The sequence below is a fragment of the Poecile atricapillus genome, chromosome 10, assembly GCF_030490865.1.
Source record: "Poecile atricapillus isolate bPoeAtr1 chromosome 10, bPoeAtr1.hap1, whole genome shotgun sequence".
NCBI classification, from domain to species: Eukaryota; Metazoa; Chordata; class Aves; order Passeriformes; family Paridae; genus Poecile; species Poecile atricapillus.
The window spans coordinates 9,831,141-9,856,129 of NC_081258.1; the positions used below are offsets into that span (position 1 = coordinate 9,831,141).

The 24,989-nt window shown below is 39.6% G+C and overlaps 1 protein-coding gene across 1 annotated transcript in view; it reads left to right on the plus strand.

The window, feature by feature from the left end:
* NKD1 (NKD inhibitor of WNT signaling pathway 1) overlaps positions 1–24,989 on the plus strand; it is a 111,600-nt gene that overhangs the window by 79,207 nt on the left and 7,404 nt on the right. Inside the window, exons 5-9 of the mRNA XM_058846206.1 lie at positions 8,402–8,508; positions 11,055–11,150; positions 19,551–19,698; positions 20,712–20,796; positions 24,593–24,723. Coding sequence (XP_058702189.1) covers positions 8,402–8,508; positions 11,055–11,150; positions 19,551–19,698; positions 20,712–20,796; positions 24,593–24,723 — 567 coding nt within the window. The remainder of the gene's footprint in view (positions 1–8,401; positions 8,509–11,054; positions 11,151–19,550; positions 19,699–20,711; positions 20,797–24,592; positions 24,724–24,989) is intronic.

Here is a 24,989-nt window from a genome sequence, read left to right on the forward strand (position 1 = left end):
TCCAGGCCACCTGTGCCCTGCAGGGACAGCTGCCCAGCCCCTCTAGCACATACTTACTGCTGCCCAGATTCCAAAATGCTCCATCTGAAGGTAAATTCACAGTGGCAGTGTCTAGGAGAATATTACAGGATCTTCGACCAAAGGGGTAGCTCAAAGCGGGAAGCTGAACCTTGAGTTGCAAAGACATGGACTCTCTGGAGCAACAGGAAGGGCTGGCTCCTCCTGAAAGGGTGCTCCAAATCGTGCTCCAAACCATCTGCTTTTCTGTGTTTGAGTGGTATGTGGGCTTCCATCTCCAGCTGAGGTCCTTAGGCTAATTACAGCGAACAGATACCTGCTTTGCTCTGTGGGAATTGTTTCTCTGAGGAGATCCTGTGTAGTCTTCAGACTTCAGATGGTTGGGTCAAGCCTTGATGAAGTTTATTTCTCTGCATGTTTAGCAGTGTGTGATGTATCATCTCAGTACCATTCTTCACCCATGCATAAATATGAAAAGGGAAAGAGACATATGTGCACATGTATGTGCTGGACTAGTAATACTCCTTCCCCCCTCAGAGTAACATGTATGGCTGTGAGGATGGGAACACTGAACTGCTACTGAATATTATTATGTTAATCAGATCTGTAACAGTTCATCACAGACAAAATAGTGTTACAGCATAGATCGACAACATTGCTCTCTATTAAAGGTTAGTTCTGTGAGGGTCAGAGTGACATTCATCCTCGTGGGAAGCAATTCTGATGAATTGAAAATTACAGTTTAGATACCTTTAGAGGCCCTGTTATCAGAGCAAAGGTGGTAGAAACATGTTTTTCTTATTGAACATCTAAATTAGATGGGAGAGAGTTAATATCAAAGCCTACATTATTAATAACATTATCTACTCAGTCTTCATTTGAATAAAGGGTTATGCAGGGGCTGGTTTTTTTTCTTCTTTTTCTTCCCTTGTGAATCTCAGGGGGAAAAAAGTCCAAAGAGACAAAGGCAAAAGAAATTTAAGATAGAAAATCCTTTGTGAACATGCATGCCTGCAACTTACACTGAGAACGGATTTTTAAAAAGCAAAGTTGTAACCAAAATCAGTGTAGGAAGAGCTTTAGAGAGGTCTTTTTTCTTTTGTTTTAAGTCACAAGTGATCAGTTGATGTCCCCATCTGTGCCTGTTCAGTAACAGAATTCAACACTTCACAGGCCCCTTCAGAGCCCCAGGGATGTACAGTGCTGTAAGAAAGTGGTGAGTGGTCCATATGACACTGACACACTGACAGTTTTCACTCAAGGAGCACTTGCCCATGTTAAATGACACAATAGATTGCATTCTGTTCATGTGGGTTCTGATACATCCACTGATCAAACAAAAATCTTGCTTCTACAGGTATCATCCTGAACTATTCTGACAAAGCTTAGGGAGATTCGTCCCTCTTCTCATGTTCCACTCCTTTCTCCCTCTTCTTTTTTTTTTTCCTCTCTTTTTTTAAGCTAGGGGTGGGGAATGAGAAATTATCTTCTTTGATCTCCAATGAGGAAGGGAAAAAAAAAAAAGACTGTTCTGTTCAGGCTTTTGGCTAGCACAACAAACAGTGTTTAAAATTTAACTTTGCTTAATTAATTAGTAATTCTGTTTAGTGCTGTCTGATCTTCATCCAAAAGGTAGAAGCTTGAGAACTGAACATCAAAGTGTTTTGGGTGAAGATGGTCAAGTAAGGCACTTAATCTGGCAGTTTCTGTTGATGAAATACAGCCAGTTGGGGAACTAATTGGAAAAGGGAATCTGGCAAAATTCAGCAAACTCCCTCCCTTTAGCAAACTCACTCCAGAGAGAGTGTGAGAAATCTAGGTCTAGTGTTTATGCATGTTTGAGTTACACCCTGGCTATCAGAGACAACATATCTGCATCTTTAGTACAAAACTTTTTTTGTAAGGAAATAGTAGAAAAATCCACCCCTCTCTCCCCAACATAATAGATAAAAAGATCCCCCCAAAACCACCAAACCAGAAAAGCCAGACCTAGACAGAAACCTGTGAATCTGCATCAAAGTCTGGAAATACATCTACTTAGAAATGTCAAATTATTTGGATTGGAAAAAGGAATTGAACCTTTAAGGGAGGTGTTGCACAGACTTGTTTGGCTAATTTTCATTCAGGAGAGAAACTGTTCTCTGAATTTTTGAGTGAATTTCAGTTTAGCCATTCCTCACTGTCCCAGTAGTGTCTTGTCACTGAGAACCATGCCTAAATATTTAAAACATATTTTGGTTGTCTGTTTTTGTTGGGATTTAGTTTGTTGTTCTTTTTTTCCAAGCTGTCTCAAGATCTGAGTCACTACTCCTCTGCTCTGTCTCCTCCTGGTCAGGTGCTCCTCTAAGTCTTGTGACATTGTGATTCTTTTTTTCCCCTATGGTGTGTGATTGAGCCTTTCATTTGTCTTGAGATTGTCAACAAGAAACTATGAAATAGAAGAACATGGGTTCTCTCCATGTTTTCAGGTTGAAATACCCATCCCAGATTGGTAGGAGGCACTTCTAGTATAGCTTCTTCTAAATTGGTTTTGGCTTGTCCCACTGGACATCAAATGGACAATTAATCTCCTTACAGTAAGTTTCAGAGAAGGCTGCTTGATCTTTGTTGTTTTGAAGGGTGTGTCTAATTCATCAGCTTCAGCTTTCATTCAGGGAAAGCTAAATACGTGTTTCTGGCACTGACCCAGGACGAGCCTGTTTTTCTGTGTGCTTGTTCTGGTGGCTGTGGAACAGGAATGTTCCTCCTTGATCCCATTCTCCCTACGTTCATTTGCCACTGGAGAAGAGGGCCTTTGCTCAAGCAAAGTTATCTCCATCAGGGATATATTTCAATCAAATCAGTGGAATAAAATAAAGTGTGCTTAATGGGGGTGATGTTTCTTAATCCATGGCCTCCAGGAGAACTTAAAAGTGAAATCTGAATGTGAATGTAATTGTTAATTAAAGGACTTCTCCTCAATTTAGACTTTCAAACATGGTTGTTACTGCTCTGGTTGTTGCACAGTGAGTGAGGAATGTCAGTTATGTTTGTGAAACCTGATTTGCAATGAGAAAAATGTTGGCAGCACCAGATAATTTAGACATCAGAGACCTCAGGTAAAACAATTAAATTAATTATCTTTCTGTCCCTTTGGTTGTCATAGTCTCTAAGTCCTGCTGCATCTGCTAGGTCTGTAAATTGAAAGGGAAACCCTGACCCTGTTGATGTCCATAGGAATTTTACCAAGCTTGGCTGGCTCTTTGATGCTCAATTCTACTGGTCAAATACTGCTGCCAAAGTTCAATTTACCTGTTATAGAAGTGCTTATGACTTCCACTCCTTGTTTTAATAGGTAATTTTTAAATTTTGCTTTTATCCTACTCCCCCACATGTCTCAGGTTCTAGTGTGTGATTTGTTGTCCTTTTCCCCACATACAGATAATTCTATCCCTTTGCTTCTGGTAGTAGTTTTGAAGAATTGTTGTGGAATCCAGTCTATCCAAAATGAGAGAAAGGCAATAATATTTCAGTTCAAACATTTGGTTTCATATATGGCAGGTTCTGACTTTCATAGGTGACATTTTTGTCAATTCTCCAATTTTACCTTTGGTTTCTCTCAGCAATGACCCTGATGTTAAGATAGACTTAAGACATCACTGGTATTGTCCACTCAAAATTCACCACTGTGGAATTGCAAAGCTTCTCCCACAGTTCTGCCTTTTGAATGAAGGTGATGCATCAATCACATGCCTTTTGGAATGGCTGTCCTTCCAAAGAGGTTCTGAAGTTGTTTGTCTATTTAGCCTGAGTTCTCCTAACTGCTGTGCAAAATTTGGAGTTGGTAGCCTGGACTTGGACATTCCTCAGAGTCGCACCCTTTGATTCTGGCCTCAGGATCCTGTTAATCCATCTGACTAAAAGGCAAAGTATGGTTGAAAACTAGAGTGAAGCTGCCCTTATTTTGAGAGGGCAGATCATTTAACAGAGCACATGGTCCTTTGCTGGCATGAGCCTTTGGGAAACATGGAATGACACGCCACATGAGTGAGGGTGAAAGTTTAAACAGTCACTTTTACACCTGAGTACAGCTCTATTTTGGTGTTTTCTTTTTTCTCCCTTATTGTCAGATGCAGGATGGAGGCAAGAGAAAAATGTTTTTTTCTGCCTGAAGCGTACTATTCTAACCTCATTCAATACACAGAGCACAGCAATCGGTTTACCTCATTTCTGGGATATTTTGGTGATTCCTAAGGAGCATATTGAATTATTACCCCCTTTCCTTAGGAATGAAAAAAAAAACTGAAAAAAAGGCTTAATTCTTCTGGGATGAGTCTTAATATCTTTAAACTGGTGTTCATTCTCTCGCTCTTTTCCTCCCCCACTTCAATTATGAGCAATTGGGTGGTAGTAATTAACAATTGTAGAGAGAAACATCTGCTAGTACACTTAAGCCAGTCAGTTTGTTTTTCGTGAAAGAATGGTATTTCACAATTTTTCCAAGTTAATATTTTTCCTTTATTGTCTTTCCAATTTCAAATATTGTCCAGACGCATTTTTATAGTGTCTTAAGGTTATAGAAGTGAATACAAGACCATTAATAATGAACAAGAAAAGAACATAATAAAGAAAACATATGCAATATTTCAATTCATGAAACATTCTGTTAGGGATCATTGTTTTTGAGAGCATATGGTTATTCCCATGAGAAGCAATTCATACACTTTTTTTCCCCTCCAGTTGTGGATTCCCACAACAAGGGTATGTTTCTCCATGTATTTGTCTATGTAGCACGTTCTTTTTGTCAGGACTTGTTATCTGAGCAGGGAGGTAAGTAAGTATTTTTGCACAGATGATGAGGTATGCAGACCTATTTCTGATGGCCTAGAGTTTGGAAACACAAGTCTATTAATTCTCCACACTCCTTTGAGATAGCTATCTTGTCTGGTCTGGTTTAATATCATTGGCAGAGCTGAAAGGAAGTTCGCATTGTGAATATATCTGAACCTTGGCATGTGGCTCACTGGTGGATCTCTGTTTACAGGCTGCCAGTTTTAACTGTCCCAAGCAGACATTCTCATTTTATTTATAAGTAGGCTCTGCATGTGTTTGTATCCCTCATGAAATTGAGCACATGTCAATAGTCAAAACTAAGTATAGCAGCAAGATACCCAACACTTCTCCTTTTCTTCTCAGACAAAACAGTATGTATTTTTAAATGTTCATTGTGTTTGGATAAGGCATGTGGGGATATGTGCACAGACACATTATTTGATCACTTGTAAATAATATTTTAGATTCTCCATATTGCCCTTTAAAGTTTCCTCAGTTAGATTTCATTTTTCTTTGCTGAATGAAACTTGACATCAGGATGAGATCACCAGATTTCCCTATTTCATTTGAGCTCCAAAATGAGTAACTGATTTCAAAGGATTATTCCCTGGAGCAGCAAGGCCAATAAGTTCTTCAGATCAAAGGTCAGCAAAGCTCAAAGAGGATAATTTCTGGCATACAGTATTTAAACTCTCCCAAGGAGTGTACTGCAAGATGTATCCCCTCCTTCCCCAATAGTTGAACCCTTGTTTTTTTAGAAGACTAATTTGTCAGTGCACATTTTTTTCCTCTGTTGCATAAATTATACATTAAAGTGAAAGCTTCCTATCTGAACACGCAAACTGTACATCCAGAAAGGTTGTTAACCCTGCCAGGGGAAGGGCTGCTCCTGCAGCAGAAGGTAACTCTGTGCTGTTCCTCTCTGAAGCACCTGGTGGACTGGGGAGCTCTGGTGCTCCATGCTTATGCCAGTGGCTTTCAGCACAGTGCAGGAGCATGGTGGTGGAAAGGTGGGAATTCTCTGTAAGACACTTTGTTCAGACAGAAAACCCAACAAAGAGCACTGTGCAGGGAGCAGGCACCTCGTGCAGCATCTGCCTCGCAGTGCTATGCCTAATGCAGTCTGCCAAGCCATTCTTGTTTGGGATGTTGACCCTCAGGAGATAAAAGACAACTGTAGGAGTCTTTTCGCCATCATGGACTTTTAAACATTTTAAAAAATGTGTGATAACAGGAGTGGATATTTTTTTTCTAAATGGCTGTTTACTGTCCCAAAGAAGCTGGTCATACCAGCCCAGCTTTCATTTATTTCACATTCTGTAGAGGCAAGTTGGGAGGTATTGCAAAAGCCTCTTTTACAGAAGTTTTTATCACGTTATAACTGTTATAATATGTGAACAACCAACCACTGGTACAGATGAGGCACTGAAGATCTAGGGGTGTGTCTAATATCAGTGTAGCTGTCCTTGTTATGAAGGCCCAGGTTACCTTCTCAACAAAGCTGGACTGAAGTAGACAAACAAATATTGTCTTTTGTTGTGTGGGGGTCTTCCTGTGACTTTAGCTTTGAACTTCTAGGAATGTGGAGTTGTATTTATGGGCAAAGTCAGTATAGAACAAACAGCTCTTTGTTAGATATACTTCAAAGTTATGTATTGGAAATAATATTTACTTTAATACCTGTCTTACCTGTGATAAACACTGTACAAAAGCCTCCTCAGAAATAGTCCCTTCTCATCCAATAACACCAGTTAAAAGAATCGGGGAAGAAACTGATGTGAAGCAGCTTTGTCTTCCTTTGTTTGACCTTCCTATTTAGCTTACGTTTAGTAAGGAATCATAACATGACTTGGAGTAGAAATCAAAGTGTATCAGCATGTCAGTATGTGTACTATAAACACCATCACATTGATATAATGCAAATTACATGTGTGTGTGTTGGGAAGCTGGTGTTAGTATAACATCAAAACCACCAGTCAATATCAAAGACAGGAAATTCCCAAGGTCAACATTTCTACTTTATTCCCTTTTCTTTACTGTACATTCATCTTATGTAACATACCACAGTTTTGAAAACAAACAAATGTAATACAATAATGTTAAATTTAAACAAATGAGACTGTGATACATATTGCAGTGTGACAGTGTGAATGTTGGGGCAGAAATCTGGAATTTCTGAGAGTATGAAGCTATGGTAATGGGAAGTTTTTTGTGGTGTTTGGGGGTTTTTTGTGCGTTTTTGTAGGGTTTTATTTTGTGCTTTGTTTTTTTTTGTTTTGTTTTTGTTGTTGATTGGTTGGTTTCTTGAAGCTAATTTTCCTATTTTAAACATGAAAATAAGTCCTGGAAAATGGCTAATAGATTATCTTAACTTCTAGCATGTTGGTAACTTGCTTTCCTGAAAGAATGGTTGGGAGGCAGCTCAGCAGTGTGGAACACCAGGAGAGCCAGTAAAACCAGTTTGAAATGGGTCACCCTGAACTGGAGGGGATCATGTCACCTTTTTTGTAAGGAATCTGACTTGATTGAACTGGCACTTAATGAGATGCTGCTGCCAAAGGCATCCCCCAGAAACAGTTCCTAACACAGCATTGGGATAAAGGCTTTGGGTAGATGCGAATGCTGCAGTGCAAGAGAGGAAAATGCTGACTTTAGGAGCTGTGTTTTTGCAATTTTGCTGGGTTTTGGGGAGTTAGAAGGATTACTGCTATATGCAATGGAGTATGAGCGTAACGTTGGCAGAGGTGTGTGGATATGTAAAAAATCACATCTAAAAGTCTGAGAGTGGGGTTAAAAAGTCTTTGTATATTTTCATAATGCTAATGAAGAATTAATTTTCTTCTGATACAGAATTCATCCTGTGCAAGGCTGAATGCCCCTGCAGGAGCCAAAGGAACAGCTATTAAGTTCTAGGCATTTGTCTTTTAATCCACATGAGAAGCATATATCTGTTATATAGCTGATATATGTTATGATATGTTGTGATAGATATTAATATTGATGCTCTTTATGAGTGTTATTGATTTATGCAAGTGCCTGATGTTTTTACTAGAAACTTGAGTGAAATATGCTATTTCATGCATTGAAAAAATGCAGCTTAACCTTTTTGGCAGGTAGTGTTACCATCTTGGAGGGTATTAAGCTTTGTGTGTGTTTGAAGAGTGAAACTGGAACAGAATGAGGGCTTTATTTCAGCTTCATTACTTCACTCACTGCTGGTGAACGTGATGGGTTTTCTTTGCAATATGTCAGAAACTTTCAATATTTTGCAAATTATTCAGCTTATTTGCAGTAACAGTTCTGCTATTTTATATTCTTATAATACTGTGTTTGAACTTCCTGTGACTCTAGTGATGTTTGTAGGAAAGGCTGTGTACCAAAAGCTGTTGGTAGATTGTCTGCTGAAATTATCCCAGATGTGTAGTGAACACAAAAGCAAATCAAGTATAATGATCTTCTCATACAAGTTTGCTGATATCAATTTCACCCTAAATATAAAGACAGATTTGCAAATATGAGACTGCTTTGACATTTCCTTATAAGCATTTTTTCTTAAATATGCTTTTCACAGTGGCTTTGCCTCCAGAGAAGACAGATGGAGTTTGCAGTGGAGATGAAAAGAAAGCAGAAAAAGAAAGTGACACACGCACAAGTTCCAAGAAGCAACTGAAATTTGAAGTAAGTCCTTTGTATTTTTAAGTTTCACTGTACTGACATAATTATGGTAGAAAAATAACCTGTGGACCAAATAGTGTCATCTGATGGATGTTTGTTGCTCCCAGTGTTTGTAGTGGGTGCAGGAGGCAGCAGAACAGGCACAAATCAGTGCCTCAACATCGGTGCTCCTTACGAGGTGTTTAGTGACACTTATTTCCAGGTTTGGAGAGAATCAGATGATGAGTATTTCTCTGCAGGATCTGAAATGCATAGTAAGGAGAGGCTTTCAGTTTAACCCTTTATCTATCAAGCCAGCTACCATATTATCAAATTTTTAGATTGACTTTCATGGACTACTGCACTTGGTTAAATCTGCCTAATGTAAAAGATGCCTATGAAAGCTTCTGCAGTGATTGATCTTCAGTACCCAGGTCTCCAAAGTGAGATAACCCTGACCTGCTACACAGGAAATCCATCTGATCATATGGCAGGAGGAGACGGAGGGAGATGAGTTCCATGGGCTATTTCCTTGTATACTTGCAAACGTCATATGATTGTCAGACCTTGTGTGTAGTTGGCAGATTTTATTTCTGTAGGGAGCATTTTCATAAATATGAGTATGGCAACATGCAGTCACCCAGCTATTGAGTTGTCTGTCTTGGTGAGGAGGAAGATATTGTGGCACCAGCAAAAACCAGCACAAATATTCATCTCTGCACTCCAGCAGATAGGGCAAACCTCTGCCTTTTGGTGCTGTCAGCCTCTAGGTAACGAGCTTTGTGTTTCTTCAGTGGATGTTTAAAATCAATGCAGCCACCTTTCAGCATGGCTGGACTGTTCTTTTCCTTCTCAGTTTGGTACAATTTTCTTTTTTATTGTTTTAAAGCAGATTAGGGAGAGGTAGGTTTTCCATGGGTAGTTCAGGTGTTGCTTGTGTGCCTTCTGGGGAGGTGAACTTTTTTTTCTTCCTTTTCTTTTTGCCCAGCAATAGGGCAATAGTAATAACTCTTTTTCTAGGCCCATTTTATATTCTACCTCGAGTAGCAGACATTTGCAGACAGGAAAGGCATGATAAATTGCAGTTAACAGTGCCTTGACATTTGAACGTTGGAGGACACCTGTCAACATGGTTGGTGCCAGAGTAGCTGGAACTCCACTGCACCAGCAAAGTCTGTGTTTGTTCCCAAGTAGTTCTTGGCATGCCATAAAGGTTAGCACTTGGTTCTAGGCACCGTGACTAATACAGGGAAGGTTTCCATGGCTCTTAACTAAGCAGAGCACATCCTCACATAAAGATGTTATGTTAGGCAATGTGGGACAGGGAAGTATTAATATGTGGCAAGAAACCAAGTATTGATATTTTTTTCCCTTGTTCTACAAATGAAAGTTTTCCAGCAATGTAAGCTGGGAGCTAAGAGACTGGTAAATGCTTCAAAGGTATAAAAGAATCAGAAATGCAAGTGTTGCGACAAGAGGTCTAAATCTGAGGTGAAAGTGATTTTGCTTTTAAAGGTGCCGGGAATGTTTATGTAATCCGAAACTGTGTTTCCACAGTGGAGTGTGGGGCACTTGGCAGCTCTCAGCCGGGCTTGTAACAACCCAGAGGAGGCTGCCTTTGAACTCGGCAGGGGACGGGGTGCCCATTACTGCTCTGGGGAGTTGGTTTCAAGTCAGAAGATCAACCAGGTATTTTGAGGTCGATCATGCTGAAGCTATTTGGGGCTGTTTATTTTACTTGCATACAGTGACTTTTCATTTTAATTGCACTGTAACTTCTCTGTTTTGCCTTTTTGTGGCTCTGGATAATTCTGATTGCACAGGCCTTGAGAGACAGCAAATGATTTGCACCCAGGTGACTGGAGTCAGTCAAAGTGCATCCTTTGTTCTTGGTTTTGGTTTGGGGATTTTTTTCCCCCTTTAACAAATTGGTTCTTTCAGGCTTTCCACAGATCACACTCTCACTACCAGAAGCATAGTTAAAGCAAGGAGCAGGCACTACTCCCAGGTTGTTCTTGCCAGTTCTGAGGCAGGCTCTGTTTCAGGAGCTTCAGTGGCATGATGTACTGCACTAACTCTGACAACCTTTTCCTGTCAATATCTGTCGAGGCCAGGTCTCTCTGATGGGGATCTGTGTCCGTACTGCATTAACAAGGATTAAACTCCTGGCCCTGTGATGTGCCACCTCCTTCTGTGAGTCTGCTTCTGTTGTCTTCCTCCTCCTGAGTTAAACACAGCTTTCCTTCTCACGTTTTACTGGGGACTCTTACTGCGTTTCAAGAGCTTCAGGGAATAGTCTTCTTGTACCTTTTTCTGTTTTCTACAGTGTTAGTAGAAAGCAAGTTGTGAATTCCCTGAGGTGTAGCCCAGAGAGTTTTGGAGTAGGAGTGTTTTGTGATTGTGATGGGACCTCTTCATTGTGGTGGACAGAGCCTCTCCGGGACATATCCTCAGAGCTTCTCCCACAAGGGAGGGAGGAAGGAAGAAAGCAAGCAGCCTCCTAGAGAGAGTATCCCCTGCAAACAGGCCTTTTGCTTTAGGTAATCAGCTGCTCTTTGCATGTTTCTTAGGAATTGCAATGTGATGTGTCTGTAGAGGAAGATAACAGGCAAGAATGGACCTTCACACTGTATGACTTTGATAACAACGGAAGAGTCACACGTGAGGTAAGCAAAGTACAGCTGCCCCTTTATGTGCAGCACTTGCTAACAAGAGAAGTGTTTTATAACAGGAACATTTTTTCTGCTATGAAGTAGAGGTGTCCTGCCAACTTAAACAGCAGTTTCCATGGACCCTTCCCTCCTAGAAACAATCCCACCAGTAGTTTACTGTTTTCAGATCTACTGTACCCTTTTTTTTTAAGCTGGTTGTTGTTTAATACCTGAGATTAGCCTTTAAAAAATAGTACTGGCATTTGAGGAGGAAAAATATCTGAAACAACTGAAGAGCTAAACACATTGTCAAAATAAACCCCTGCAAATGTATATTGTTCTGGCTTCTCTCCTGCTTTTCAGAGTTAAGCTAACCAAATAGCAAGGTTGCTTGCTGACATTCTTTCCAACTATACTCTTCTATTGTTTTCATGAATATTGGGCTGATCTCTGCCTTTTGCCTCCAAGTATAAATTACACTGATGATGTTCTCTGGAGTACCATAAAGAATGGCTGTCAAAGCATACCTTTGTGTATTTTTTATTATCAGGATGTCTGCAAGCCAAATAAGAGAGTGTATAAATTGGGATATAGTCCTTTTTGAGAGCTATTTCTGCCCAAACTGAATAGTACTTCTAGACAAATGTCTTTTATTTGGGATTTATGCCATGTGCTGTCATTGATTTTTGTGATGTGTGTTTACTGGCTCCCATGCCTTTAGATAATCAACTGAAAATCAAAGGCTTTTTCTCACTTAGATCTAATGCTGGTGCCTGTGACAATTGCTAAAAACTGTTTGAAAGCAATAGGGCAAATAATGAAAGTGTAGTGGCCTTAGACACCAACTGAGGGCAGAATTTTTTTCTGTAAGTCTGAAGCAAATTTCTTTTGACATTGCCAAACGTTGTTCAGGCTTTTTAACATGTATTTGAACATCATTACAAGGCTATTTTTATTGTCTCTGCTCTGAAAGTGGTTTGAATAGTGAAGTGAAATCTGTGCCCCTCATGCACAAGAACAAGCAGATGAAAGTTGCAGGCAGAGTCCAGAGTTTCAGACAGGAAGATGCGATAGAGAGGGCAAGGAGGAGGGGTGAGGTGAGGAAGTACTATTGCATTTGTTAATGTTTGTGGAACAGAGACTAGAAAAATGAAATCACTTGCTTGAAGTCTCACAAGAACCTAGTGTCAGATTGAATCCAGGTCCTTCAAGACCCAAGGCTAAGTCTTCATTACAAGATTATTGTGACTCTCAAAAATAGGGGAAAAACACACAAAACCCAAACCCACACACAAGGGTGTCTTTTACATTCAGGCATGGAATTCCCATTAATGTCAGTGGGGGTTCCATGTGCTGAACATAATGAGAATATGCTTTCAAGTATGTACACAATAATTACTTGTGATTATGTGGTACACCAAAGAGCTTAATTTAACTGTACTTTGAGAATATGTTACAGCCAAATTCTACCTCTCCCTGCTACAAGAGCAGACTACAGCTTAACTGAAACCAAATATGTGCAGGGATTGAATATTATATTGCTCTGAGGTCTGGAGGTTGCTACATTCAGGCTTGAACCTGTGCCAAAAAAAATTCTTTCAACCAAGGGACCAAATAGGTTGATAATTTTCAGCTCTTTACATGTGACCAAAGATAGAAACAAGTAGTATGCACCATTCCAAATCTTTCCCTTTATGTCACACACTTCTTTTGCAAACTCTTCCAGGACCATTTGTATAAGCCGTCTTCTTGGTTATCTTCTGTTGAATCCAGGTACAATTTATGAGGGGTTTTTTTTGAGCCAGAATGACCAACAATAGCAGCTCATAGATAATCCTGGCCACAAAAGAGGAATTTTAGTCTCTTAATATGACATGGAATTTCTTGTTCTCTTGGCCCCTGGGGAGATGGGTAGTATGCCTGATACTGTCCTTTGCTAAGCAACCCTGCTCCTGTTCCAGCAAATGACATAACGAGGGGGAACATTAAACATTTGAATAGTTTCAATTAAAATGAGTAAGAGACATGTTTTCATTTAAAAGTATGTGAAGTACATTGCTGGAGCAGGGACAAAATGGGCAGTCTGAGGAAGAGGCAGGGCTGTACCAGTGCCCTTTAGTGAGCTGATGAAAATGCATTCAGAACCAGTCGGCTTTTCTTAACAAAGGTCCAGTGTTCTGGTGAGAAAGGCTTAATATGGCCCTTTTCTCCTTCTTGGAAAATTTCCCTTTATTGTCTCCTGGATTTATATCTGGATTTAACAGAGAGATTAAACTTTTTCAGTTAGTTTTTTACCTGTAGACCTGGAGGTGCTTTACAAAAAGAAGGCAGTAGCATTATTCTTGCTTTTCACCACGTTGTAAAAGTGAGACAGCGGAAAAGAAGTGGCTTGCCCACCCACATCTATTTCATTTGATTCTAAATCATTGTGTTTAAAATATTGTACCTCATATCTAGAGAGTTTCCAAAGGAATCTGCCGTGTTAAATTAAGTTTGTAAGATACACATAGGTAGGGAGCAATTTTACTGATGGACTAAATGGGGTTTTTTCATTCAAATGTTTAAAAATTGTAAATAAGGTGCAAATTTAGTTGATACAACTTCCCTTGGGTTCTACAGAATGACAGATCACTGCTGGAACATTCAAATTCCATTTTAGTGAAATTTCTTCTGGATCTAACAATGTCTTCAGAACTTAATGCTGCTTTGATTTCCTCCTAGAGTCTCTATGACTTATTCTGTAGTCCTTATAATTAGAAATTCACATCTAGTCATGCTTCTTGAAGAGATACACTCATTATGAAAGCATAATTATTGGGACAGCAAATTATAAATTAACATTATTGCATGTTATTAAACTTCTGCTTTTTCTGTCAAAAAGATGACCGGTTCTCAGTCCTTTTTGGTTTAGTGAGAGATAACTTTTCCTGCTCTAATATGTGTATTACAAAACTTGGCTCATAACACTTCCCTTCGTTCCATAAGCCATAAGAGGACAATTCATTATGTACAGCAGGCCTTTGTAGAACTGACAGCTGCGCTGTAATTATCTTCACACGAATATTTGTAATCGGACTTGAAACTTGGATAATTGAGCTAATGTGTTTTGATCCATGAGGTTTTATATTGAGCTCTCTGAATGTAATTATACTTCATAAACACTAGCATTTTTTTTGATTTTTTTTGTAATCAGTTCTTCCTTGTAAAATTGAGTTTCTTCGGTGAGCGGCTGCACAGGAATTAGCACACAAGAAAGTTTCTTGTCAGGAAAAAAAAAAAAAAGAAATTTCTTCTAGAGCAGCTTTTGAGCAGATAGCAAGTGAAGTTCCTTTTGCGTTCCAAATAAGAATGATTCAAAAATGTATGTGATCAAACAGAGCTGATGTTGCAGTAAAAACATCCTGCTGTATGTAGAAATCAGACTACAAACAAAGTACAAATGAGACATTTGTATTTATCTTTTTCCAAGGGAAAGGTAATGAGCTGGTATTGATGTTTCTCTTCATGCATTTTTAATGCTAAAAATGTTCTTTGTATCTTACATTAAATACCCAATTTTTCCTCTTATATTTCCTTTGTGACTTGTTCTTTCCCTTTTCAGATTTTTTTACTCCTATGCTCTGATGAATAAAAAAGGTTTGAGGTTATATCTGCATTCAGAACTCGGCACCAAGTCATTGACTTGGGGAAGGATATTGGCTTTTTTGGGGCAACCATTTATTAGCCTGACCCTTACCTTGAAATCTGTTGGTTTTCATGTGTTTATACTAACTCAGGATACATAAAGAAGAATGAAACCAATGGATAGAGGAGCAGTGCCTGTCTGTATCTGTGGCCATTATTTCAGTCATTGGGAATGGTGGTTTCATGATAGAAATATTAAGAGAAAATATAAGTTTCTCGCTTGGTTTTAAGGGAAGTCAAAGAATTCTCTCTCAGGCAAGGTACAAAGACTCAAACTGAATTTTTCCATTCTATTAAACTCTTTGGATTTGGGGGGTGTTCTGTGGGGTTTTTTTGTGGTTTTATGATTGGTTTTTTTCTGAGGGGAGGCTGGTAGTTTAGGGGTTTTTGGGGGTTGTTTGTTGGTTGGGTTTTTCTGGGTACAAATATCTCACTCTGTCAAATTAATTCTAATGTCTAATTCTAACCTAGTAGTGTCTTCTACAAAAATCTCAAATTTGCTAACTAGTCTTGTGATGATAACCTATACTAATATGGGAAAGATAAGGTTATCCCTATACCACTAATATTCCTTAAAAATAGAAAATAATACCTGAAACAGGGACTTTCTCAGGCTCACATGTTCTGTAAGGAATGAGGAATACTTCAGTGCTCTCTCTCTTTTTTCAGACCCATTGGTTTCTCTGAATGTTATAAATTACTATTAATCTCCTACTGGAGATCCATCAAATATTCTGCAGATAGATGTGTGAGTGCAGCATACATGTGTGGGCTTAAGTGTTTGCTTTTTAATATTTTGGATGGAAATTTGAATATTTAATATTTTAATATTTTTAAAATTTTGAATAGAAATATCTTGGGCAATCTATTGAATTTTCTTTTCTTAATATACTTGTTTGCATTGGCTGCTTGTTAAAAGGGATGAGGTTTTCACCCTGGAAAAACCAAATGTGATGTTCAATAAGCAAAAGACAAATCTGGGTATGGCATGTGCTGGCTGTTTGGATACTACTCAACGAGCATTTGTTTTCTTCTCTGTGGAAAAATTTCATTGTTTCAATTTTTGTACTTGATTAACCTAGAGATCCCAGCAGAAATTCTGCATACCAGAAACCCCTCAGAAGTTAGTCATGGAGCATACTTTCTGTTGAAATATAATCCATTTGCTATAAAGGAGAGAAATATTTTTGTTCATTCTTGTTTCTCTTTATCCATTTAATATTGTAGTCTAAAAATACACTTTTTTGGGGGGAAAGGGCCAAGCAGTCTAAAGCAAAACAGTTGCAAAATCCCATGATTTGTAAAACTCATAATTCATTGTGCGTAAAAGTTCGATTCTTTAGGTGGGCTCTGGGTCAGGCTGGTTTATATGTATGAGACAAGAGGAACATTTTATTCTTGATCTTTGATGCTAAATTTCTTGAGGATGGTGAAATGCACAAGCTGGTGTGTAGAAGGTAAAGCTGCCTCAATGGATTTAGGTGGTTTTTTAACAAATTTAAATACAGATGATGTTCAGTGGGACAGTTTTCAAGGGAAACAAGTTGTCTGGCAGGCTGCTGTAAGATGAAAGTACTTTTGGGGGTAAATATACATGTAACTATAAAATACAGAGCATGTAACATATATCTTAACGGTCTATTGCTACCAATTTGACACAAAACCATTACCATATTACCTGCCAAAACAGCTCTGTGAGAAAGGAATTTTAGTCACAGTTCACATTTTATTGACAAAGACCATTCCCAGTAGATCAGTGCCTCAGAAATTCATGTTATAATTGTGAAGCAATAATTGTTAGGCAACAGGAGGCTCAAGCTCCCTTGTAGCTGGTACTTGCTCAGCCAGGACTGTGGTACATGAGACAGAGGGACCCAAGCAGCCTTGTTTGACCAAATCAGAACTGTCAGTTTGCTGAAATTCCCTGCCCCAAATTAGGACCACAAGTAAATGAACCCTGTAATAAAAACGTTGCTGTCAGTATTTAAAAGATCAGCATAAGCACTAAGTGGTTGCTCATGGCTGTCCCTAACCTCGATCTTGGGACGCATCCACGCTCCTGCGGGGCCAGAATGCAGAGCAGCTCCGAGCTCCGTGGAGGAGGCTGCATGTCAAACACAGCACAAAATGCAAAGGCAGCAGTGTGTAAGCCCACAAGGGTGCTGAGTCCTCTGTGCAGTCATTTCACAGCCTGGACATTAATTTGGGTTAATTTGGGCCTGTTTGGCTGAGACATGTAACTTGTCCTGATGTGATATGTGTGGGCAAGTTTTTGTGATTTGCCAAGTATGTGTCACACAAATGCCACATTTGGCCTTCCCTGACAGCCTTTGGGAGTACTTTTTAAACTGCTGAGTCAAGCAGCTTGTTGAGAAAGACCCTCACAGAACACAAAGGGGCAGATTGTCAGCCAGTTAGCAAGTTAGACCTCAACCCTGAAAAAAATCATGTAAAAGGACAGTGGGCAATTTTTTGGCTTTGGTTATTGAAGCTAATACAGATTAGATGTACCAACATCTGGTTTTACAAATATCTGGCATAGCTGAAAAAAGGAAGAAGAGCAGATTATTGTGAATGAAAGAGTTGATAATAACCTCTTGATAGCAGCCTTGTGTGGAAAGATGACATGTTGGCTAACCAACACTTGTCCAGGAATGTATGGGAAAAGCCCCATTCACCCTCATGCTGAGTGTATGGAGCCCAGTTAAGAATAAATACTGTGCTGAAGTATTTTGCTGAAGGAGAAGGTTTATCAAAGGGCAGGATTCTAGCACAATTCTAGCACAATTCTAGGACAATTCTAGCACAAAACATGACTTAAGGAGCATGTATGAAACCACAGATATGGCTTGTTTGTCTGTTTATGTGCTTGCCTGGGTTTTTCCTCTTAGATGAAATGAAAATCCAGCCCTTCAAGCTGGCTGTCAGATGTGGCTCTGTCTGGCCACATTTAGAGGTCTGGCTAGGTTTCAAATTAGAGTGGAAGTGTGAGAAGGGAGATGTGTTAAAGAGCTATGAGGTGTCCACCAGATTGACACAGAGCACTCTGGCCCACCCTCAAACTTCAGACAGGGATTGTCAAGCGCATGGAAAGCAGCTACTGACATGTAGTAACAGCCCACATAGACCTTTGCATCAATGAGAGAATTAATATTATCAGAAAGATAAATGAGACACTGCAAATTCTGCTCACTTTTTGTGAATATATTGTCTTGAACTTACAAGTCTGGAGAAATTCCCCTGAGTGCTGTAAAGTTAGAAAGGTTACATGTTAAGACAAAGGAGCCCCTAGGATTTAGTTATTCATTCTTCCTATTGAGCTGGAAAATCTACTGTAATATCATTGGTCCTGGCCATTATTTCCTTAAATTCTGTGTGAGTAGAATTTAGTATTTTAATATTTGTGTCATCTTAAAAGCTGGTTCCATAATGAGGGCTGTGTGGTATATTGACTACTAAAGTGGCAGGGAACTCCATTAGGGCATACTAAACTTTGAGCTGCCCATGTTACAGGTGTGACTTCTGAGCAAAGGAAAAGTTGTAAAGGTTTTGAATTTTTATAGACCTGACTCTTCATCCTCAGAACCAGTTATGCTTGACAAAAGATGATTTAGGTATTTCCTTTGTGCTTGCAGGCATCTGGAAAGAGCTTAGGTAGTAGGATAGATCAAGGAAAAGGAAGACCAGCATGGAGGAGTTCTCAGATATGCATTTGATGGGCTCTTTATAGGCTGCATTGATCAGAATGCTTTATCAGAATCCTTTGGCCTTAGGTTGGTGCCCAAGACCAGTTTGGGTAAAATCCCTTTGAGGAAAAGCAGTGAGCCAAGAGATCCCCTTTCCATCCTGGCAATTTAAGGTAGTACCCTGTTTGAGCCTGGCTGGATTAAATCAACCTGAGAGACCTTTGAGCATCACCAGCTACTAAACAGTGTTTCTCCTGTTTGAAACCATTGGCTTGTTAAAATTGGCTGGTGTTCTTTCCAATATAGCCAGACATGTAAGCCTCTGTTCACGTCCCATTGCCTTCAAAGAGATCTGTGAAGAAGGTTCTTTAATAGGCCTGACTGGATCATATTTGCAGTTCAAAATGTGTGTTTGAAACTGGTTGAATATTGCAAAATAAGCTAGACCCCAAAACACAGATGGTAGGATGACATTCAGACACACATAATTTATTTTCAAACCTGAGGTTTAAAGTTCTGCCACTTTTCTTGCTTATTTTCCTCTAGATAATCAACCATTTAACTATGCCAAGGAAAAAAAAAACAAGAACAAACAAACAAATCCACAAAAAACAACAACAAACCAAAACTAAACAAATAGGAAGACTGTAATGACTGTAATGTCCGAGATTTTCTTCAACTGATGTATTTGTTTTGGCCACATTAACTCAATTTTTAGTGGAGTAAATTATATAAATTATTATCCCTGGGTTCTGTGTAAATCAAAGAAAAGAAAAGGCAGAACAGCATTTTGCTGATTCAGAGCTTGGGAAACCTGCATATCTTGTGCTTTTGTTATTGTTTTTATCTGCTTTGCCCCAATTCATAAACCCATTTGGTGAAGATTATAACACTCTGGGCAAGTTAAAGTCTTCTAAATTCAGTGACTTCTGAGGATACTTCAGCTTTTAATAGTGCCAAATCCAAAACAATTGTAAGCATCAAAGCTGTAGGTTTCATGCCATTTTCACAGTGCTGTGTTCTTTTGTGTTTCAATCCAACCCAGGACATTACCAGCTTGCTTCATACCATCTATGAGGTAGTTGATGCATCAGTAAACCATTCTCCTAGTTCCAGCAAAACTCTGCGAGTGAAACTCACTGTGGCACCAGATGGCAGCCAGAAAAAAAAGAGTATCTTGTTGAACCATACTGGTAAGGATGTGCAATCAGCCATTGGAAAAAATACAGAAAACTTCCTGAGCCTCTTGAAAATCCATCTCTGTATTTTGTTAATACAAATGTATGTATACTTAAAGGCAAATAATTACGTGGTTTTTTTAAACCCCATTAACCTGCTTTATGATCTTGAATAGAAAATTACCTGCCCTCCTTTCAGTCTCATTAGCAAATGAGAGTTCTGATGGATTGCTTCTTTAGGAAGCAGCAGTAACTTCTAGGAGCTGTAATTGTCTTGTGCTCTGCAAGGCAGATCTAAGGCCTTCTTGGCGTGCACCACTTTATCTCTGCTGGTATTGCAGCACTTGGTCTGTCTGGAAGCAGGTGTAGGGGTATAAAATGTTTCTTGCCAGTGCATAGCTACCAGTGCTGCTGGATAAAAATAAACAATTAAGCATAAGTAAAGAATCTGTGCATAAAAATTGCACGTTTTCTGTGCTGGCAGCGTCTGCCATTATAAAAAGGTTCATACCATGATGGGTCATCCAACTTACCCTCACTGTAATAATGATTGTATTAGCATAATTACTTCAGTAGGTAGAGTAGTACTAAATGGAAATACTTAAAAGTATTTTAAATAATACTTCATTAGAAAATGTAGGTATCAGATCTAAAAGGAGAGCCTGGCCACCTCAATTTTAATAAAGCAATCACTCCCTCAAGAGCAAACACAAGTCAATTCTCATTGCTGGGGAGCTATGTGATGCATTAGTACAGCATTGCCATAGTACTGAATTGCCAGCACTGAGCCTTCAGTGTGAATGTGGCCCCACCTGGGCTTCCACATGGAGTGCAGGGTAAATCTAACCCTGGCTGATACCCTGCAGTCGAGGTTACAGCTGAGGAAGATCTGTCCTGTGGGCAAAAGCAAGACTGAGAAGGTTCCATGAAGTGATCAGATGCTGATCTGCCGTGTTTGCGATGTAGAGTGTTGGTTGTGCTGATCAGCAAGGACAGCAATGTGACAATAATGTACTTTCTTTTGGCAGATCTGCAGAGTGCCAGGCACAGGGCTGAAAACAAAGCTAATGAAGAAGCAAGAAGCTCTGAGAAGAAGCAGAGGGCTTCCCTCAGGTAAGGGGAATGAACCCTGACTCCTGACAGGCACTGGGTACCTCTGAGGAAACCTCAACCATTGATTTCTTGCTTGATTATTTTATTTTTAAAAATTATTTTAAAATAGAAGAATTACAGGAGATTTCATTGTGGATTTAAGAGCAGATTCCATAGCTGGATACTTATATTAAAACAAAACAAACAAAAAGAAAAAAAAAATCTTGATATTTTCTTCCTCTATGAGCTCTGTGGAGGATCTGAATTGTCTTTTTAGATGCCATCTGCAAATAAGTGAGGTTAATAGCACAGCTTTTTGGCTAAAAGTGTCCTAAAACCTTTTCCTCTCCTTAGTGGCTGTCTCCTGCCTTTGTCTGCCCTCCTTCCAGCCCATTTTTTCACTCATCAACTCAAATAGTGCTGAGCTTTACATGGGCTAACTTGGTTACCAGCTCATAACCCAACCAGAGTGCTAACAGATCATCTTGCTTCATATTTGGTATATTTTAGGATTTTATGTTTCATAACAGAAACTGCTCATAAGGCAGAGGGAAGTGTTTGCTGAACTGTTATAGTAATGACTTTGACTCATTAGTTATGTTTGTTTCTTCAGCTGCAAATTTAAAAAAGAAAAGAAAAAAACAACAAGCTTTTGGCTTTCTTTAGATTTAGGGATATTTGTCTGGATACATAACAAATTTATCAGGAGAAGGAGCATTCAGTCTTATTAAAACTGACAAGAGAACAGTACCTCCCTTTTTTGGAAGGAGAAAAAATGCTAGTGAGTTATCCCAGTCAGCAAATCCCAGTACAATCAAATTTCAGATTAAAAGAAGAATAAAATTACTATTAATCTTGTGTCAGCAACTCTGCACAAAATCTGCTATGAACTGAAGAATACTCCATGGTTTTACTTGCTGGCCTAGATGTGGTGTGCAGATTCCCTCTGCCCATTAGCAAAGTTTTGCCCTATGTGAATTCGATAGACTGGTTTTGTTTGATAATCTAGTGCAAAAATCCCCTTTCAGTTTGAACTCCCCCTCTAATCCACCTTAAATTCCTGGCTCTGCAATTGCAGTGTTTTTATGTACAGCAGGCACTTCCAATTAAATCCAGAGTCATGGAAGCATCAGATGTTGGGACAAAATGTTTGTCCTTCTCATGCCTTTGGCGAGAGGCTTCGTCAACAGAACAAATCTGTGTCTTGAGCTGAGTAGATCAACATCAGACAATGGTCAGCACCTGACAGTTTTTGTTACATCCCACTAAATGCAGGCAGGATGAAGTGTGCTGTGCACACTGTGTGTGTTTCAGGGATGTTTGTGCACTCTGGCCAGGTTGACAACCCTCAGGAAAGCTGCTGAGGTTCAGATCAGAATCTCACAATATTAATGCAATTTCTTCCCCTTTGGAAGCAGCAATGAGAACTTGTGAGAAGTACACACATTTCACATGTTCATTCACTTAGGAATTCTAGGCAAGATATGATTAATATTCAAGATAAAGTGGATAGAAATGTTTTTATCCTGAAGGCTGGGAGAGAAACAGGCTGGATTTTTCATTTGCTGTAAGGTACAGGCAGGAATTTTCACCTGTAGGGCTAATATGGCTATCAAGATAAGTAGCTAGATTCTTGGCTAGATAGCCTGGTTCTCCCTGGCTGACTTGAACTTCGTGTTCTCAGTGAGTGAGGCTTTCAGGGGATGTCCCTGCATCTTCTGCCCTACGCTCTGTCACTGCTCTATTTCTCTTTCCTGCCATAATGTTGTGTGCTTCGTGCCATCAGGATGACACATCAGCGTGGGAATTTTAGAAAGGACTTCCATACACACCACAAACTCTTCAGCAGATGCCATTTTTATTAAAACCAAAACCAAACCAAGCACACCCCCAGTAACAACACTGTGCTTTTACACAGTCCTCAATGCATGGTTGATGCCTGCCCAAGTCTCCCCATGTGTTTGCAGGACAGCAGTGTGGGCCTGGATGCCAGACACTTCAGTTCCCAGAGTGCTTGAAGTTCCCTTTGAGAGTGGAGCACATCTCTCACCAGTGTATAATTGCTTCACCGTGTATTTGCCTGAATATTGTGGAACATCATCTTGCATGTAAACAAGTTATTAGATTATAGGGCTGTGGCAGTACTGGCATCATTTTTCTTCTCTGTCTTGATGAGAGATTGAGTTTATTACAGTATCAAAACAACAGGTTCCCTGTTAGCTTCATTTCCAACTGACAGTGCTGTATGCAGTGTTGCTTAATTGTGTTGGATCAAACTCAATGATGTTTTTTCTGGGTTAGCTGTGCATTGCCTTCAGCACATGTGTGCAAGTCCCAATGGTTTCTGTAGGTGATTCATGCCTGGCAGCTTAAGTTAGGCAAGTTCTAGCCCCAGAGATCTTGCATGTTGACTTGCCAAAGTGTAACAACTGGCAAAGTTGTGTCTGAGGTGGGAAAGGTACTGAGTTGGTTAGGTATCCAAAAAGTAAAATATACAGATGTATATTTTATATTATATACAAAAATGTATCTGGACATTCCCCTTTTTTGGGGGGGTACCCCATGTCACTCGTGGAGTTCAAAGCTGACTCAGAATCTTTAAACCTTACCTGCTTTTTAGGCAGACTCTCCTCCATTCAGGAGACTCTACCTCTATCACAGTTGACCAAAAATGATCTTCCAGGTAGGTCAAGTCTTGTGACTTTAGTCAAAGAAGCTGCAGACCCGTGTCTGACAGAGACACGAGGGGCCTCCGTTCTGTGATGTCCCTGAGCAGTAGAAGCTAGACCAGGAGAGCCATTTGTGCCAGAGCTCAGGGGGATCAGCAGCCTCTGCAAACCTGGAAATGTGTTAATAGACTAAAAGCAGAGTACTGGGCACCATACACTACAGAGCCCACATTTAGCAGCTGCTGTAGGATACCAGGCCAAATTCTGATGTTAGGTTGACATCAGTGCACTTGCACAGAGAAATAGCAGAGCCAATCTCGTGGTCTTGGAAACTGAGCTGTCTGAATGACAAGCAGCAACTTAATCAAGAGTTTTCTGCTTATCCTTTCTGTTTGTTATGTTGAAAATATTGTTCATATTTGCAGACTTCCCATTTAAATTGCTGAATTAAATTGTTTGGCATTATGGGCTACAATACTGTAAACTTCTGTCTGATTTTTTTCAGCCTCATAAATGAATGGTATTTCAGATATTCATTCTCAGGAAATAGTTTTGCTATAAATAAAATTGCAAAGCTGAGCAGGAAAAGGAGTTGAGATTCTAAAGCCAGCATCTGATCTGACCTTATAAATTGTATTTTGGAAAGCAGCAGTTACCTCTGAGTGTCCTACCAACACCTTCTCTTCCCAGGTTCTCTCTAGTTACTACACCTGTGCTGATGCCTGTCTTTCTGAACACATGAATATTTATCTGGATTACCCCAGCACTTCCTCACAGTGGTGGGAATGGTCATGGATCAAACAGCAGATTTTCTTTGGCATGTCCAAATTGAAGAACAAGTTGAATTATTTGGCCCTAAGACAGAAAGTAATAAATGCTAGGAGTTATTTTGTTTGCTTTTGCATGTGTGATGCAATTTGAAGGTCTCCTTTGCTTTGCAACATCAGGGTTGATTTATACAAGGGGAAGGAAGAGTCAGTTTAGGCCTATCATCATAGCAAATCTGGTCACCCAGAATTTCAAGTGTTTGTTGTTTCTTTGTGAGCAGCTCCTGTCACTTCAAAGGGTCCGTTAGTTGTTGGTTTGCAGATGGTGATAAGAACTTTAAAGAAGTTCTGCTGAATTGTAATTTTGCTTCCTGCTAACAGATACCACCAGAGTGAGAACAATCCAGAGCAAAGTGGGTGCTATCGTCATTGTGTAGATGAGAACATTGAAAGGAGAAACCACTATTTGGATCTTGCAGGAATAGAAAACTACACATCAAAGTTTGGGCCAGGTAATTTATGTTGTAACCTCATAATCTCTTCTTTCTTCAGTTGCATGTTCCATATCAGGGACAGTGAATTGTGAAGCTGTGTGATTTGTCTGTAGTGACTCAGGAATAGGACTGTGAATACTGCAAGATAATTACTGGTGAAGCTGGTATCACAGCAGAGTGGTTAATGTGCTGTGAGGCTGCTTTGATGTGCTTGTTTGCATAGCTAAACTTGTAGCTGAGCCTGGGAGAACAATCTTTACATCTAATTTATTAAGTTTAGGCTA